This window comes from Pan paniscus, chromosome 9 (assembly GCF_029289425.2).
Source record: "Pan paniscus chromosome 9, NHGRI_mPanPan1-v2.0_pri, whole genome shotgun sequence".
Lineage (NCBI taxonomy): Eukaryota > Metazoa > Chordata > Mammalia > Primates > Hominidae > Pan > Pan paniscus.
Window position 1 is genome coordinate 64,884,510 of NC_073258.2, and position 16,962 is coordinate 64,901,471.

At 45.5% G+C, this 16,962-nt stretch overlaps 1 protein-coding gene across 2 annotated transcripts in view; it reads right to left on the bottom strand.

Annotated features, from left to right (window-relative positions):
• ATL3 (atlastin GTPase 3) overlaps positions 1–15,955 on the bottom strand; it is a 50,184-nt gene extending 34,229 nt beyond the window's left edge. Inside the window, exons 1-3 of one of the 2 annotated variants that reach the window (XM_003828531.7) lie at positions 14,295–15,955; positions 1,693–1,907; positions 1,416–1,559 (exon numbers count right to left, since the gene is read on the bottom strand). In XM_003828531.7, coding sequence (XP_003828579.1) covers positions 1,416–1,559; positions 1,693–1,907; positions 14,295–14,373 — 438 coding nt within the window. In that variant the 5' untranslated portion in view covers positions 14,374–15,955. Of the gene's footprint in view, positions 1–1,415; positions 1,560–1,692; positions 1,908–13,925 lie in introns of both variants that reach the window. The other variant, XM_008953929.5, reaches the window with a different exon arrangement.
• Positions 15,956–16,962: the final 1,007 nt, after the last annotated feature.

Consider the following 16,962-nt stretch of genomic DNA (forward strand, 5'->3'; position numbering starts at 1 on the left):
GCTCTATGCCCATAGCTTACAAGGCATAGATGAGACTGGGGCTAAGAAGCCCTACTGATAGCTAGGGGACAGTGAATGCCCACCTTCTGAACAGTGAGATCCCCAATGCCATTTCCCTGCTCAACTCCCAGAACAACAACAGCCAGGTCTGTGCCACCCATACAGGAGTAAGGAAGTAAAGAACAGAAGTGGTAACACATAAGAGCATCAGCCTCTGGGAAGTGAAAACTGGGTAGAGAGGAGAATAACACACATGACAGCTGCTTTCTGTTAGAAGCCTTACAGTAGTACCTGACCTTTTAAACTATATTCATGCATTTTATTTAAGAATCTTAAAAACAATCAATATGTATTAATTTTAAATCATTCACTTTGATAAAAAGTTGTTTTCACATCTTCCTTCCTTTTATTGAAAAAAAATTTCAGAAAATAACAGTTCATAAAAGACACAAACAAATCAACAGGTATATACCAGTGGAAAACACAATATGAAACTAAAAATGCCATTGGCTTTTTTTTTTTTTTTTTTGAGACGGAGTCTCGTACTGTCGCCCGAGCTGGAGGACAGTGGTGTGATCTCGGCTCACTGCAACCTCTGCCTCCCGGGTTCAAGCGTTTCTCCTGCCTCAGCCTCCCAAGTAGCTGGGATTACAGGCGCCCACCACCACACCCAGCTAATTTTTTGTATTTTTAGTAGAGACAGGGTTTCACTATGTTGGCCAGGCTGGTCTCAAACTCCTGACCTTGTGATCTGCCCACCCTGGCCTCCCAAAGTGTTGGTATTACAGACGTGAGCCACAGCACCCGGCTGCCACTGGCTTCTTTAATTGGTTAAGAGCACAAAATGTAACAGGCAGAAGGTCTGTTTCAAACAAATTAAAAAGCTATGTGTTTTTTAAATTCTCCCCAAGTTGGATATACACACACCCACAAAAATAGTGTGTGAAGGAAAGCTGTCATACACAGTAAGTTGTATCCTGAATTATTCAAGGAAACACATGTTGAAATAGGAATTAACAGAGTCAGCAACAGATTAATATTTTTTAACTGAATCTAAAAATGCTACATAGCCCTAAGGAATACTACATAAAGTACTGCTAGGTACAAACAAAAAAGTCTGTATAGCTTTTAGCAAAAATGTTTTTCCAGAAAAGAAAATTAAAATAATGCAATCAGCAGACCAAGGAGACTACAGCTAGACATCAGAGCTACAACTTCGCATATCTGTGTCAGAAAATCCTATTTATCCACAACAGACTAAAATTTCAGGACAAAACAGGGACTTTTTAACTTTTCTTACTTTACCCATTTTAAATTCTTTGATAAAAGGTTTTTAATTGGGTTAACACAGTACATGCTGAAGTTCATATTTTGTTGTTGTTGTTGTTAATCTGTAAGGTCATTTTCATCCTTACCTTCTTCCCACCTGGCTTCTCCACAGTGAAAACTTCACTCCAGATCTGAATCCCAGTGGTTTCTGGATCAGATCCCCCTCTCCAGGAAAATCCTGTTAACGGTTCTTCTGGGTCACCCAACCAATTTGAATGGCCACTTTCCTTCTACAGAAGTAAGAAATTTCCATTAAATCTTAAATTAAAAATTTTATGCATCAAGGATAATCTATGAGCTTATTTCGCTTTTTTGGACATTAAAGTCTCACTTTTTACTTGAAATAAAATAATTCTATCTTACCTGAGAATATAAGTATCGTAGCATAAAATCCAGAATGAAGGACTTGCCCTTTCGGAAGGCACCAGCCACTGAAACCACCACCACATCAAGATCTCGGACGTGGTCCTGCAAGAGGATGCTGGCCAAGGCTTTCTCATCTAGCTCAAAGGAATGTTGATCTTTCTGAACCAAAACAACCTGCACTGGACCAGGCTTGCTGCTCTCCATGGCATCACCTATGTTCATGCAGAGAAAAAAAAATCAGTGTCAAATATTTAAAATATGTTTTTGAATATAGGGAAAACAAAAACTTCTTAAACAGGGGACAGGGCCAGGCTCAATGGCTCATGCCTATAATCACAGCACTTTGGGAAACCAAAGCAGAAAGATTACTTGAGGCCAGGAGTTTCAGACTAGCCTGGGAAACAGTGAAACCCAGCGCTATGAAATTTAAAAAATTAGCCAGATGTAGTGGTGTATACCTGTAGTCCTAGCTACTTGGGAGGCTGAGGCAGGAAGACTGCTTGAGCCCAGGGGTTTGAGGTTGCAGTGAGCTATGACCACACCACTGTACTCCAACCTGGGTGACAAAACTAAACAAAACAAAAAACGGACACAAAAATACTAACCATAAAAGGGCAGGGCACAGTGGTTCGCCCCTGTAATCCCAGCACTTTGGGAAGCCGAGGTGGGTGGATCACTTGAGGTCAGGAGTTCAAGACCAGCCTGGCCAACATGACGAAACCTCATCTCTACCAACAAATACAAAAATTAGCTGGGTGTGGTGGCGCGCACCTGTAAGTCCTAGCTACTCGGGAGGCTGAGGCACGAGAATAACTTGAAACTGGGAGGCAGAGGTTGCAGTGAGCCGAGATCATGCCATTGCACTCCCACCTGGGTGACAGATAAGACCCTGTCTCAAGTTAATGGGTGCAGCACACCAGCATGGAACATGTATACATATGTAACTAACCTGCACATTGTGCACATGTACCCTAAAACTTAAAGTATAATAATAATAAAAAATAAATAAATAAAATAAAATGTTGTTAAAAAAAAAAGACCCTGTCTCAAAGAAAAAAAGTACTAACCATAAAAGAAAATAAAATGACAACACAGACTTCATTAAAATTAAAAATTTTGTTCACTTAAAGACTTCAATAAGTAAAAATGCAAGCCATGGGCTAGGGAAGAGTATTCACAATATCTGTTTCCAAAGGACCCACATCCAGCATCAACATAGCAATCCATAAGAAAAAAATAACAGGCACTTTGTAAGAAAAAGATATACAAATCCTATTAAAAGGTACTTCCATATCATTACTTAACAGGGAAATCTAAATTAAAACCACAATAAGATACCACTACCTGCCCATCAGAATGGCTAAAATTTAAAGACTGACAATATCAACTGTGGGACAGGGTATGAAGCAACCGCAATTCTCACACATTCTGATAGGAGCACAAAATACTAAAGCCACTTCAAAAAACTGTTTGGCAGTATCTACAAAAATTAAATATATCTGTGATCCAGCAATTCTACTCCTAGGTACACACCTAAGAGAAATGAATGCCTATGTCCACCAAAAAACATATATACAAGAATGTTGAGCTGGGCGTGGTGGCTCGCACATATAGTCCCAGCTACTTGGAGAGCTGAGGCAGGAGGATTACTTGGGCCCAGGAGTTCAAGACCAACCTGGACAATATTGCAAGACTCTATCTCAAAAACAGAAAGTTCATTATCAGCTTTACTCAAAACAGTCCAAAAGTGGAAATAAAACAATGTCTATCAATAATAGTGTTTGCCACTGCTAAGCTTTATTTAGATATATATATACACATATATATATATTATTTAATCCTCAGAACAACTCTTTGATGTAAATAATACTGCTCCATTTTAAGAAGAAGGAAATGGCCAGGCTCAGTGGCTCACATTTACAATCTCAGCACTTTGGGAGGCCAAAGCAGGCTGATCACTTGAGGTCAGGAGTTCAAAACCAGCCTGGCCAACATGGTAAAGCCCCGTCTCTATAAAAATACAAAAAAAAAAAAAAAAAAAAAATTAGCCAGGCGTGGTGACGCACACCTGTGGTCCCAGCTACTGAAGAGGCTGAGGGAGAAGAATTGCTTGAACCAGGAGGCAGAAGCTGCAGTGAGCCGTGATCGCGCCACTGCACTCCAGCCTGGGTGGCAGAGTGAGACTTGGTCTCAAAAAAAAAAAAAGAAGGAAATGAAGGCTTATGAAGGTTCAGCATATTGCCCAACAGGTCCTAGATATAAGCTCAAAAAGATCTTTAGGTGGTTGTATTTTGCATATCACTAGTAATAACTCAAAAAGTTTTAGAAGCAATTAATTCTATAGTTCAAAATTAAGCACTAACTATATTATACTTTCCTTACCAGAGTTTCCCTACCAAAGCACAAAGATAATTAATTAATTTGAAATTCAGGCCAGGCACAGCATCCACGCCTGTAATCCTAGCACTTAGAGAAGCTGAGATGGCAGGATTGCTTGAGGCCAGGAGTTCAAGACCAACTTGGCCAATATAGCGAGAGACTGTCTTAAAGAGAAGAGAAGGCAAGGGGCCGGGCGTGCTGGCTCACCTGCGCAATCCCAGCACTTTGGGAGGCCGAGGCGGGCAGATCACCTGAGGTTGTGAGTTCCAGACCAGCCTGACCAACATGGAGAAACCCCATCTCTACTAAAAATACAAAATTAGCCGGGTGTGGTGGCACGTGCTTGTAATCCCAGCTACTTAGGAGGCTGAGGCAGGAGAATCGCTTGAACCCAGTAGGTGGAGGTTGTGGTGAGCCGAGATTGCACCACTGCACTCCAGCCTGGGCGAAAGAGTGACACTCCGTCTCAAAAAAAAAAAGTGAAAAGAAAGCAAGAAGGAAATTCATTCAGGCTAGACGTGGTGGCTCACACCTGTAATCCCAGCACTTTGGGGGCCAAGGCAGGCGTGTCAGCTGAGGTCAGGAGTTCCAGACCACCCTGGTCCAACATGGTGAAACTCCATCTCTACTAAAAATACAAAAATTAGCCAGGCGTGGTGGTGGGTGCCTGTAATCCCAGCTACTCCAGAGGCTGAGGCAGGAGAATTACTTGAACCTGCACGGTGGAGGCTGCAGTGAGCCAAGACCGTGCCACTGCACTCCAGCCTAGATTTCAGAGCAAGACTCTATCTCAAAAAAAAAGAAAGAAAGAAAGAAAGAAATTCAGAGCCACTTAGTAGAACTTATGGAAAGTTCACAAAAAACTACCAGTGGGGCGTAAGGAATGAATAAAGAACTATTTCCCTAAGAGTATGTGTCACTGGTATTAAAGATGTTTCTAGGTAGTTAAAAGGACATAGTAATTTTAATAATTATGCATGTTAATGTATACTTTAAAACAACAAATCTGTATTTTGATAAATTATTCTTTAGAAGGATGCTAAGTTTAAGAAGTCTGTTTATTTATTTAAGACAAGGTCTGGCTCTATAACTCAGGCTGGAGTGCAGTGGCACGATCTTGCCTCACTGCAACCTCCGCTTCTCCGGCCCAAGTCATCCTCCCACCTCAGCCTCCCAAGTAGCTGGGACTACAGGCATTCATCACCACACCCAGCTAATTTTTGTATTTTTGGAGAGACAGTGTTTCACCATGTTGCCCAGGCCCGTCTTGAACTCCTGAGCTCAAATGATCCACTCGTCTCAACCTCCCAAAGTGTTGGGATTACAGCGACACCGTACCTAGCCAAGAAGTCAATTTAAAGTCGACTTAAGGAGACATATTAAGTAAAGCTTAGTACTGACAGGCAGACATGGCCAAAATCACAGCGACACAGTACCCAGCCAAGAAGTCAATTTAAAGTAGACTTAAGGAGACATAGTAAGTAAAGCTTAGTACTGACAGGCAGACATGGCCAAAATCACAAAGATGGTTCCAAAATGACTTTGTCTAACCAGCACTGAAGGCTACACGATCATGGCAGGCAAAGCAGACAAAACAGTTTGACTGCAAGACTCTCTCCCCTTCAAGCTACTGGAATTGCTGCTCACTTTTTACATTTATAGTATCAGATAGCAACAGAAGGGTTCTTCGCACTTTTTTTTTTTTTGGAGACAGTATTTTGCTCTGGCACACAGGCTGGAATGCAGTGGTGCAATCCTAGCTTACCGCAGCCTCAAACTCCTGGGTTCAAGCAATCCTCCCACCTCAGCCACCAGAGTAGCTGGCAGTACAGGTGTGTGCCACCATGCCTGGCTAATTTTTTAATTTTTTTGTAGAGATGGGGGTCTCATTATGTGGCCCACATTAGTCTCAAACTCCTGGGCTCTAGTGATCCTCTCACCTCAGCCTCCCAGAATGCTGGGATGATAGGCCACTGTGAATGTGGATGATAGCCACTGTGGCTGGCTTCTTCCTACTTTTTAAGTTTTTGCAGACTATTGGAAAACAAGTTATAAATATAGGTTAAATGTCATGCTATCATTGTAATCAATGTATACTAATACTTTTCTTTCCTGTTATTGCCTGGATTAAAAAGGAAACACTTCTGTGAATAATCTCTTAGGGTTCTTATTGCCCCAGCGGCAGGTAAATCCAAGATCCAAAGACCTTCAGTCTTTCATACAAAGAACTAATGAGAAGAATTTATTCAGACTTCAGGGATAAGCCACAGTGTTAAGTACTGTGTAGCACTCAAAGAAATACAAAACAAAGTCTCGATTGTGGCAGAGATGTCTGGTTGTTCCCCCAATATTAATTTCTCCCTCCTGCTATATAATAGATTTTTAGCTGGACATACAACTGCCCAGAAGAAACACATTTCCAACCCAAATTTATAGCTAGGATATGACCAGGTGGTCATATCCTGATCTGGACACAACTTCCAGATCAGGCATTTTCCCCCTGCTTGCTGGCTAGATGTAAAAGTGGGAGTGAATCATCTTGGGCCAGGCATATGAGGGCAACACCCCAGGAATGCTGGAGAAACAAGAGAGGTCAGATTTCATATAGCAGAACTGCCATATTGGTTCACTTCTGTGTGAAAGAAAAATAAATGTCTACCTTGCTTAAATCACTTATTTGGAGGCTCCATCAAATACAGCCAAGCCTAGCAGCCAACACAACAGTCTTCCAGGACTTTACAATTAAGTTCATCATACCAGATCTTTTTGTTTTATCTATTTCACTATTAAAAGTTTACTGAGCGAGGCCAGCCATGGTGGCCCATGCCTGTAATCCCAGCACCTTGGGAGGCCAAGGCAGGCAGGTCACTTGAGGTCAGGAGTTCGAGACCACCCTGGCCAACATGGTGAAACCCCATCTCTACCAAAAATATAAAAAATTAGCTGGGCGTGGTGGTAGGCACCTGTAATCCCAGCTACTTGGGAGACTGAAGCAGGAGAATCGCTTGAACCCGGGAGGCAGAGGTTGCTGTGAGCCAACATTGCGCCACTGCACTCTAGCCTGGGCAACAGAGCGAAACTCTGTCTTTAAAAAAAAAAAAAAAAAAGCGTACTGAGCAATGTGAATGTAATGAGCAATATCAATGTAATGACACACAGCACATACAATAAGCTATTGTTTTGTTTTGTTTTGTTTTTTTTGAGACGGAGTCTCGCTCTGTTGCCCAGGCTGGAGTGCAGTGGCACGATCTTGGCTCAGTGCAACCTCCGCCTCCCGGGTTCAAGCGACTCCTCTGCCTCAGCCTCCCGAGCAGCTGGGACCACAGGCATGCACCTCCATGTCTGGCTAATTTTTGTATTTTTAGTAGATACAAGGTTTCACCATATTGGCCAGGCTGGTCTCGAACTCCTAACCCTGTGATCCACCTGCCTCAGCCTCCCAAAGGGCTGGGATTACAGGCGTGAGCCACCGCACCCGGCCAATAAACTATTGTAAAATGAATGAATGACATGTACCATAATGTAGTTGAAGGCTACAACCCAAAGGATGCAAGTGGCATTGTCAGAGCAGTAGACATGGAAGATAAAGTTACGTGGTTACAAGATGGGGTAATCCAATGATAAGAATGTATACAGTTGAGACTGGGCATGGGGGCTCATGCCTGTCAATCCCAACACTGGAAGGCCAAGGTGGGCGGATCACCTGAAGTCGGGAGTTCAAGACCATCCTGACCAACATGGAGAAACTCTGTCTCTACCAAAAATACAAAATTAGCTGGGCGTGGTGGCACATGCCTGTAATCCCAGCTACTCGGGAGGCTGAGGCAGGAGAATCGCTTGAACCCCGGGAGGCGGAGGTTGCGGTGAGCTGAGATTAAGCCATTGCACTCCAGCCTGGGTGACAGAGTGAGACTCCATCTCAAAAAAAAAAAAAAAAGAAGAATGTATACAGTTGTGTACAGTGAACTACACTTCAAGAGAAGCTGAAGACTACTGAGGACAGCTATGGGGGAAAAGTCCTTACTCATCTCTTCCTCTCTCTGTAGCACGGTACCCAAGAACAAAGGAAGGGAACCAGGCTCTGTTTAGTTGGAAGAGCTGGGGTGATTCTGCATTTCTCTTCACACCAGTAATATAAGCATGATTATCAACACCCACCAGATTAAAAAAGATCTTGTTGGCCAGGCATGGGAGGTCTCGCCTATAATCCTAGCACTTTTGGGAGGTTGAGGCAGGCAGATCACCTGAGATCAGGAGTTCGAGACCAGCCTGGGCAACACAGCGAAACCCCATCTCTACTAAAAATATGAAAATTAACCAGGCTTGGTGGTAACGCGCCTGTAATCCCAGCTACTTGGTATCACTTGAACCTGGGAGGCAGAGGTTGCAGTAAGTCAACCACTGCACTACAATCAGGACAACAGAGCAAGACCCTGTCTCAAAAAAAAAAAAAAAAAAGATGTTGTTCACTGACAGTGATCCTTGGGTTTGGGCTTATGTAAGGGAAGAATTATTTTGAGCTGTACACACCACCAATAATGCAAGTTAAATGGAGCTGCTTATGTATTACACCTTTTTTAAGACTGGGTCTCACTCTGTTGCACAGGCTAGAGGTACGGTGGTGCAATCATGGTTCACTGCAGCCTCGACCTACCGGGCTCAGGCAATCCTCCCACCTCAGCCTCCCAGTATCATCTCACTGCAACCTCTGCCTCCTGGGTTCAAGCAATTCTCCTGCCTCAGCCTCCTGAGTAGCTGGGATTACAGGTACCCACCACCATGCCTAATTTTTGTATTTTTAGTAGAGGTGGCGTTTCACCACCTTGGCCAGGCTGGTCTCGAACTCCTGACCTCAGGTGATCCACCCGCCTCAGCCTCCCAAAGTACTGGGATTACAGGCGTGAGCCACCACGCCCGGCCTACCCTCTATTTGGATGATACAACTTCACAGATCTCTAACTTGCATTTAGTCTAAATGTACACTGCCTAAGGGACAGATTCACCTGCTTACTCTCAGAAGTAACCTGTGGAAATATACGAATTTAGGACTCAAAACACAAGTTCCTGTTCCAGCCCTACCACTAACAACCTGTGTGATCCTTGGCATGTCTAGTTTTCAGTTTCATCACTAAAATGGGTCAAGTGCTAACTGGGTGCGGTGGCTCATGCATGTAATCCCAGCACTTTGGGAGGCCAAGGGGGGTGGATCGCACACCGTGCGATCAAGTGATCTATCCACCTCAGACTCTCAAAGTGCTGGGATTACAGGCATGAGCCACCGTGCCCGGTCCACTTGTCAGGAATCTTAAACTCTGGAGATCTAGTCTCCGGGGAGGGTACTAAAAATATCTGTAAGTGGCAACTTTACATGCCTTGTCCCTTTAGAGAAGCAATTATTTTCCAAGGTCTAATTCTGCATACTGCAACAACAGTTAATGCTGTATTACATTACTTACATGAATATGGATAACGTGATATTTTTGCACAGACACAAAGCTACAGCTGGACCACTGTTACATCTGTCATTCATATGTATTTATGTGAATTTACAACCTATGTTTAAAATTCCAGAAATAAACAATTCGTAAGTCTTAAGATTGCAATGCAGTTCTTAGTAACATGATGAAATCTTGTGCTATCCTGCCTGGGACATGAATCATTCCTTTTTCCAGAGTATCCACACTTTATACACTACCATGCCCATTAGTTATTTAGTAGCCTTCTCACTGAACAACGTAGTGTATACAGGGCTCAGTGCTATCAGCAGTTTCAGGCATCCACTGGGGGCCTTACAATATATGCCCCTCAGATAATGGGGACTACTTCATTGCTGTAAATAGCTCATGATAATATTCTATCACTCATCAATTCAAGTATGTAGAAAATGCTGAAAATCTTTGTATAATTAGAAAGCATTTTTTTTTTTTTTGAGACACATTCTTGCTCTGTCGCCCAGGCTGGTGAGCAGTGGCGTCATTCCTGCTCACTGCAACCTCCACCTCCCAGGTTCAAGTGATTCTCCCACCTCAGCCTCCCAAGAGTTTAGGATTCCTGAGAAGTGGGCCGGGTGCAATGGCTCACGCCTGTAATCCCACCACTTTGGGAGGCCAAGAGTTTGAGACCAGCCTGACCCATATGGTGGAACCCTGACTCTACTAAAAATTCAAAAAAATTGGCCAGGCGTGGTGGTGCATGACTGCAGTCCCAGCTACTCGGGAGGCTGAAGCAGGAGAATCACTTGAACTTGGGAGATGGAGGCTGCAGTGAGCTGAGATCGCGCCATTGCACTCCAGCCTGGGTGACAGAGCGAGACTCTGTATCAAAAAAAAAAAAAAAAAAAGACAGTATAGACTAGGGTTTCTCAACCTCAGCACTACTGACATATTGACATTGGGGCTGCACAACTGTTGTGGGGGGCTATCCTACGCACTACAGGCTATTGAGCAGCATCCCTGGCCTCTACCCACTAGATACCAGTAACACTCCCCACAACAGGTTCTAACACCCAAAAAACGTCTCCAGTCATTGCTAAATGCTCCAGGGGCAGGAAGAGGCAATATTACCATAGGTTAAGAACCACTGAGTAGAGTCAGCCTTGGTGCTCATCCTTACCATTCAAAGAGTTCTGAAAACAAAGTAACCAGTCACAGAAACACTTTGCTGAGTAGATTCATGTATGACTCAGGGTAAAGTTATGACCTGAGTTTTCCAGTCTCCTTATAAAATATCATATTCTCCAAAGGGCAAGAGCAACACACCCAAAACAGAGGCATACCATTTTCATGCCTTGTTCTTGCTGGCAGTCTTTAAGGTTTCTAACTGACAAAGCCAGAGAAAACATCATCACAGGCAAGAGTAAGTATACTAAGACCTTAGCCAACTCTAGAACTGCTGGGTGTGGTAGGATCCTTCTGGTGGTGGAGGGGTGGGTGCTTTTATATACCGTTTTGTCTTAAGGCAGTGATTGTGCCAGTAGATACACTGCAATACGCTTAAGGCTGTTTCGGTGAAAATACTATTTAAATCTAATTAACCAGAATACTGGGCAAATTTTATATTTGTCTGTTGTAGAAAATCTTTTTGCCATAGCACAGAAGGCTGAACAAAACCATATTTTTTGTTGTTGACTAAGGATTGTGTAATGCTTCATAGGTTTACAAAAATTATCTATGACTAAATGGTACTGAAGATTCAGAAAATCCAAGGAGAGGGCTGAATCTGAAAATGATGCCAGGCTATATCACAAGTGGAGGAAAAAAACCTTTTTAATGGAATGAGCTCGGTAACACTTTTGTATCTCTTTCCTAAGAATAAGAATGCCACCAAAGGTTTTAATTAGCTGTGTTCCTTTTTTTTTTTTTTTTTTTTTTTTTGAGACAAGGTCTCACTCTGTTGCCTAGGCTGGAGTGCAGTGGCAAGAACAAGGCTCACTGCAGAAAAAAGAAAAGAAAAAAAAAAAAGGCTCACTGCAGCCAACTTCCTGGGCTCACTCCATCCTCTCACCTCAGCCTCCTGAGTAGCCAGAACTACAGGCCTGCAACACCACGCTGGCTAACTTTTTTTTAATTTTTTTTTGGGGGGGGGGGGCGTCTCACCATGTTGGCCAGGCTAGTCTTGAACTCCTGACCTCAAGTGATCCACCTGCCTCAGCCTCCCAAAATGCTGGGATTACAGGAGTAAACCACAGCTCCCGGCCAAGTAAGGATTTCCTAATTAGCGCCTACTATACCAGGAAAGCCTGTCTTCTAATCTGTTAACATACTTCAGCTGTGAAATATATCTAAGGTGTTCTGACAATCGAAATACCACGCAACTGGGCCAGGCGCGGTGGCTCACACCTGCAATCCCAGCACTTTGGGAGGCCGAGCTGGGCGGATCACCTGAGGTCAGGAGTTCAAGATCAGCCTGGCAAACATGGTGAAACCCCGTCTCTACTAAAAATACAAAAATTACCCGGGCGCGGTGGTGGGCGCCTGTAATCCCAGCTACCTGGGAGGCTGTGGCAGGAGAATCGCTTGAACCTGGGAGGCGGAGGTTGCAGTGAGCAGAGATCGCGCCATTGCACTCCACCCTGGGCGAGAGAGCAAGACTCCTTCTCACCAGAAGAAAAAAAAAGAAAAGAAAGAGAAAATTAAGCTAGTACACAACACCACATCTATCCCGTTACTTCTATTTCATGAATTCTACTACAATGAGGTAGTAAACTGTAGCTAATAAAATAATGGGCCGGGCACGATGGCTCACGCCTGTAATCCCAGTACTTGGGAGGCCGAGGAGGGTGGTTCACCTGAGGTCAGGAGTTCGAGACCAGCCTGGCCAACGTGGTGAAACCCCGTTTCTACTAAAAATACAAAAAATTAGCTGGGCCTGGTGGCGGATGTCTATAATCCCAGCTACTCGGGAGGCTGACGCAGGAGAATCGCTTGAACCCAGGAGGCGGAGGGTGCAGTGAGCTGAGACTGCGCCACTGTACTCCAGTTTAGGTAGCAAAAACGAAACTCCGTCTCAAAAAAAAATAGCCGCGCATGGTGGAGAGCGCCTGTAATCCCAGCTACCCGGGAGGATGAGGCAGGAGAATTGCTTGAACCCAGGAAGCGGAGGTTGCAATCAGCCGAGATCGCGCCATTGCACTCCAGCCTGGGTGACCAGAGCAAAACTCCGTCTCAAAAAATAATAATAAAACAATGTGCTGGACTACTGCAATACTGAGATCCTTCTCAGCCAAGTGTTTACAGGTGTTAGAGCGGCAACAGGAATTTCTGGAGTACAAGCTAATCTCTGTGGGAATGGAAAAAAAAAAGCACTAATTTGAATTTCAGTACCTATGTTGCAATGCTAAATTCTTGACAGGGATTAGTACTCCGTAGGTTATGCTTCTTAAATCTCCAAAAGTAAGCCAATATGTGAAATCGTACATTTTTGGTCCGTTATTCCAAGACTGACAAAACGTTCCATTGCTTCGTATTTGAATTTGAGAACTGAGACTCATTTAAAAATTCTTCACTGTTCTTTTCCTTTTTGCCCTTCGATTTCGCAAGTGAAACGGTCATTTCAACAGCACACACATTACACTAGAATAAAGCCAAGTAAAATGACAGACTAAATCAGATCCGTGAATACACGGTGACTCCTTATTTGGTTTTTACTTAATACTTTCACTATGTTTCATGTCTTCGGGAAAGCAAAAGAACAACGTACTGTGCCAAAAGCACTAACTTACGAAAAACCAATTTAGACCAATTCTTTACGGCGTTAAGTATGGGTTGAAAACCAACTTTCCTAATACTTGTGGTCAGTGCCTCAAGGTCGTTAGGATAAAAATAAAGCTTCCAAGACACTTCGCAGCCTTCCAGCACTTCCAGAAAGGCCAAATAAACCAGCATTCACCTTCCCGCTCCATCCGGGCCCCGATTTTCCGACCCGAGAGGGCGCTGAGTGCCCGGGCACGGAGGGGCAGCGCCCTGGAGCGCCCGGCTCTGCCCAGGGCGGGGCTCGGCGGGGCCGAAGCTCCGGACGCCGCCCACGGGGACCACCGGCCCTTGGGCCGCCCAGGGGCAGCTGCAGCCCAGGGGAGGAGCTGGAGGAGCCCCCGGCGGCGCCAGGGCCCGAGCCCTGACGGCGGCCGCCCCCGGCCGAAAACTAAGGAAGGTGCCGCCCTCGCTGGACCAGCTGGGCCCGAAGAGGGGCCCCCCGCCACAAATTCGGAAACCGAGTGACCCCGGCGAGGGACGCACGGTCCCAGCCCCGGGACGAGGAAGGGCGGCGGCGCGGGCGGGGGTTCTTTTCAGAACTACAGCAGGGAGGGCGGCGGGGGTGGCCGCGGGGCGATCCGGGGAAAATCGGCGCCTCACCTGCTCCTCTTGAGGCAGCTGCTGCCACTCGCTGAGGGGACAACATGGAGCCTCCGCCTTCAAAGCAGAAGCAGTAGGGGTGCAGAGGAGAGGGACGGGTGGGGGCGGGAACGAACCGGGCCCTGGAAGCGGGAAACGGGCGGAGCCTGGGCTCTAGAAAAAACTAGCCAGAAGGTGGGGCACGCGGAGCCGCGACGGAGCGAGCGCAGCGCGGTCTGCGTGGCCCAACGGACAGCCCGAGGCGTGGCGAGCGCAGGACGAGGCTAGGCGAGGCTAAGCGAGGCGGGGCGGGAAAGCGCACGCGGCAGAATCCCGCCACCGCCCGCCGCGTGTGCGCGCCGCGTGTGCGCGAGGCGAGCCGCCGGGTACCTGTTGGCGGGGCGCTGGGTGCTACGTCCTTTGGGAATTGTAGTCCCGCGCTCACTGGGTCCCCCCCAGCGGTCCTCATACTGCGCACTCATCTGGGGCGGGGCTTGGCGTGGTTCTCCGACGACTGAACTACAACTCCCAGCAGGCTGTGCGGGAAGGGGCGGGCTGGCTCGGGTCCTCCTGCGAGCCGCGGCCGGCGCCTAACGTGCAGACCAGGCCCCAGGCCGAGGCTTTATCCTGGAACCCCCAGTGTGAGAGACAGCTTTGGTGTTTAACTAGGCCTGGGACCACAGATGGGCAGAAGAGAGGCCTCAACCCTGGATGGCATGAACGTCACTGGGTCTTTAATGATTTTGACTTCATAAGGGCAGGTGGCCGTGACTTCATTACCACCTTTATTATCATCTGCCTATATTCCTGTCCCTGGCCATGGCTGATGCGCACCATCACCGCTCTGATAGCTAATGTAAGAAGTCCAGGCCGGGCGCCGTGTCTCACGCCTGTAATCCCAGCACTTTGGGAGGCCGAGGCGGGTGAATCACCTGAGGTCGTGGGCGTTCGAGACCAGCCTGACCAACATGGAGAAACCCCGTCTCTACTAAAAATACGAAATTAGCCAGGCGTAGTGGCGCACGCTTGTAATCCCAGCTAGTCCAGAGGCTGAACAGGAGAATCGCTTGAACCCAGGAGGCGGAGGTTGCAGTGAGCCGAGATCGCACCATTGCACACCAGCCTAGGCAACAGGAGCAAAACTCCATCAAAAAAAAAAAACAAAAAAAAAAACTTGCACGCACATCCCAGCATTCTCTGCTCCTTTTCCCTGCATTACTTTTCTCCAAAAGACTTCATACTACTTGGCCAGGCGCGGTGGCTCACGCCTGTAATCCCAGCACTTTGGGAGGCCGAGGTGGTTGGATCACCTGAGGTCGGGAGTTCGAGACCAGCCAGGCTAACATGGTGAAACCCCATCTCTTCTAAAAATACAAAAAATTAACCAGGCGTGGTGGCAGGCGCCTGTAATCCCAGCTACTCGGGAGGCTGAGGCAGGAGAGGTTGCATTGAGTGGAGATGGCACCACTGCACTCCAGCCTGGGAGAAAGAGCAAGACTCCATCTCAAAAAAAAAAAAAAAAAAAAAAGACTTCCTGCTACTATCTGACTTATGTTTTACCTTTCATTGTGTTTGTCTCTTCCCACTGAATGTAAGTTCCAAACAGGAATTTTTGTCTGTTTTGTTTACTTGTATATCCCCAGTCCCTAAATACTGCTGGCCGATAATAGAGACTCAAATATCTATTGAATTAATGGATGAAGAAGATATATGTTACATCTAACACTGCTCACTCACTTTCTGGTTCCTTTAATATTAAATACCTAACTTTTACTATTGAACAAAATACCCTAGTTTATTTTAAGGGCTCCCCAGAGATTCACTGAAATCCAACTTCTCAGGAAGTGAACAGCAAATACTGATATATGTCTCAATATTACATCATCAAGGTATCAAGGTCAATGTTAGCACATCAGCATTGTAGCCCTTGTAGAAGCTTTTGGCATTTGGAACAAAACAGTACAAATTATAGGTGGACTTAAGGATTAGTCACAACTTAGAAAGCAACCCCTGTAAATGAGAAACATGTTTTGTGTTATTTCCTTCTCAAATATCCAGGGTCATCAAAACACTGGACATTGAAAGTGCCAAATATTGACGATACTGGTTACAGCCTGCCTTCAGCTATCTCACTCTGAATTGAGTCATGTGCTATGATCAGAGGTTGAGCTTTCCTTGAGGTTTTCCAGAAGTAGGTGACATGTAGACATATTTGAGTGGACAGACTACTGGCTTTGGGGTCAGACTTACCTGGCTCTGAGTTTTGGCTCTGATGTTCACTAGCTATGCAAACTTGGGTGAGTTACTTAACCTCTCTGAACCCATTTCATCATCTGCAAAATGATTTAAAGACCCACACGGTTGTTCTAGGCTAAGTGAGCTGTGTGTTTGGAAATGATGACTGCGTGGTTAGTGATCAAAATTGGTAATCAGCATATTCATTCTGGAAAAGCAAAATAAAGTCATAAATATTCAAGATACTCAAGTGGTTTACGAAACACAAAAATAGCAAAATTGTTTTCTGCAATGGCATCCACCATGACTCAGGTTCCAAAGCTTTCCAAAAATAGGGCATTTGTTATATGCCAGGTACCGTGATAGGCCATAATGCTGCATAAGACACATTCCTATCCTCCAGAGACTCGCAGTCCTGTGGGATAGACAGCCGAGGCAATATCATTCACTGTGACTGTACTGGGACACAGTTCAGCTTTCTGCCCTCTATGTGCAGGATCAGTATTTAAGCAACTTGGAAGGGACAAGTTGGAATACTACATCCCTGGGCATCATTTAAATTTCCATACCTTATTTTGCATGTGTGTAAAATGGGGTAATGATTTGGCATCTTCATTTGTAAAAAGAAAATAGCCAACCCCACTTGATAGGGTCTTATAAAGTTGAATATTAGGTCCTCAACATGGTAACATACTGAAAGCTTAAGACCTTGTCAGCTACTTCATTATTGGTATTTCAGCCAACAGCACAGCGGTCTAACTGGGAGGATCTCTTGAGCCCAGGAGTTCAAGACCAGTCTGGGGGCTGGGAGTGGTGGCTCACA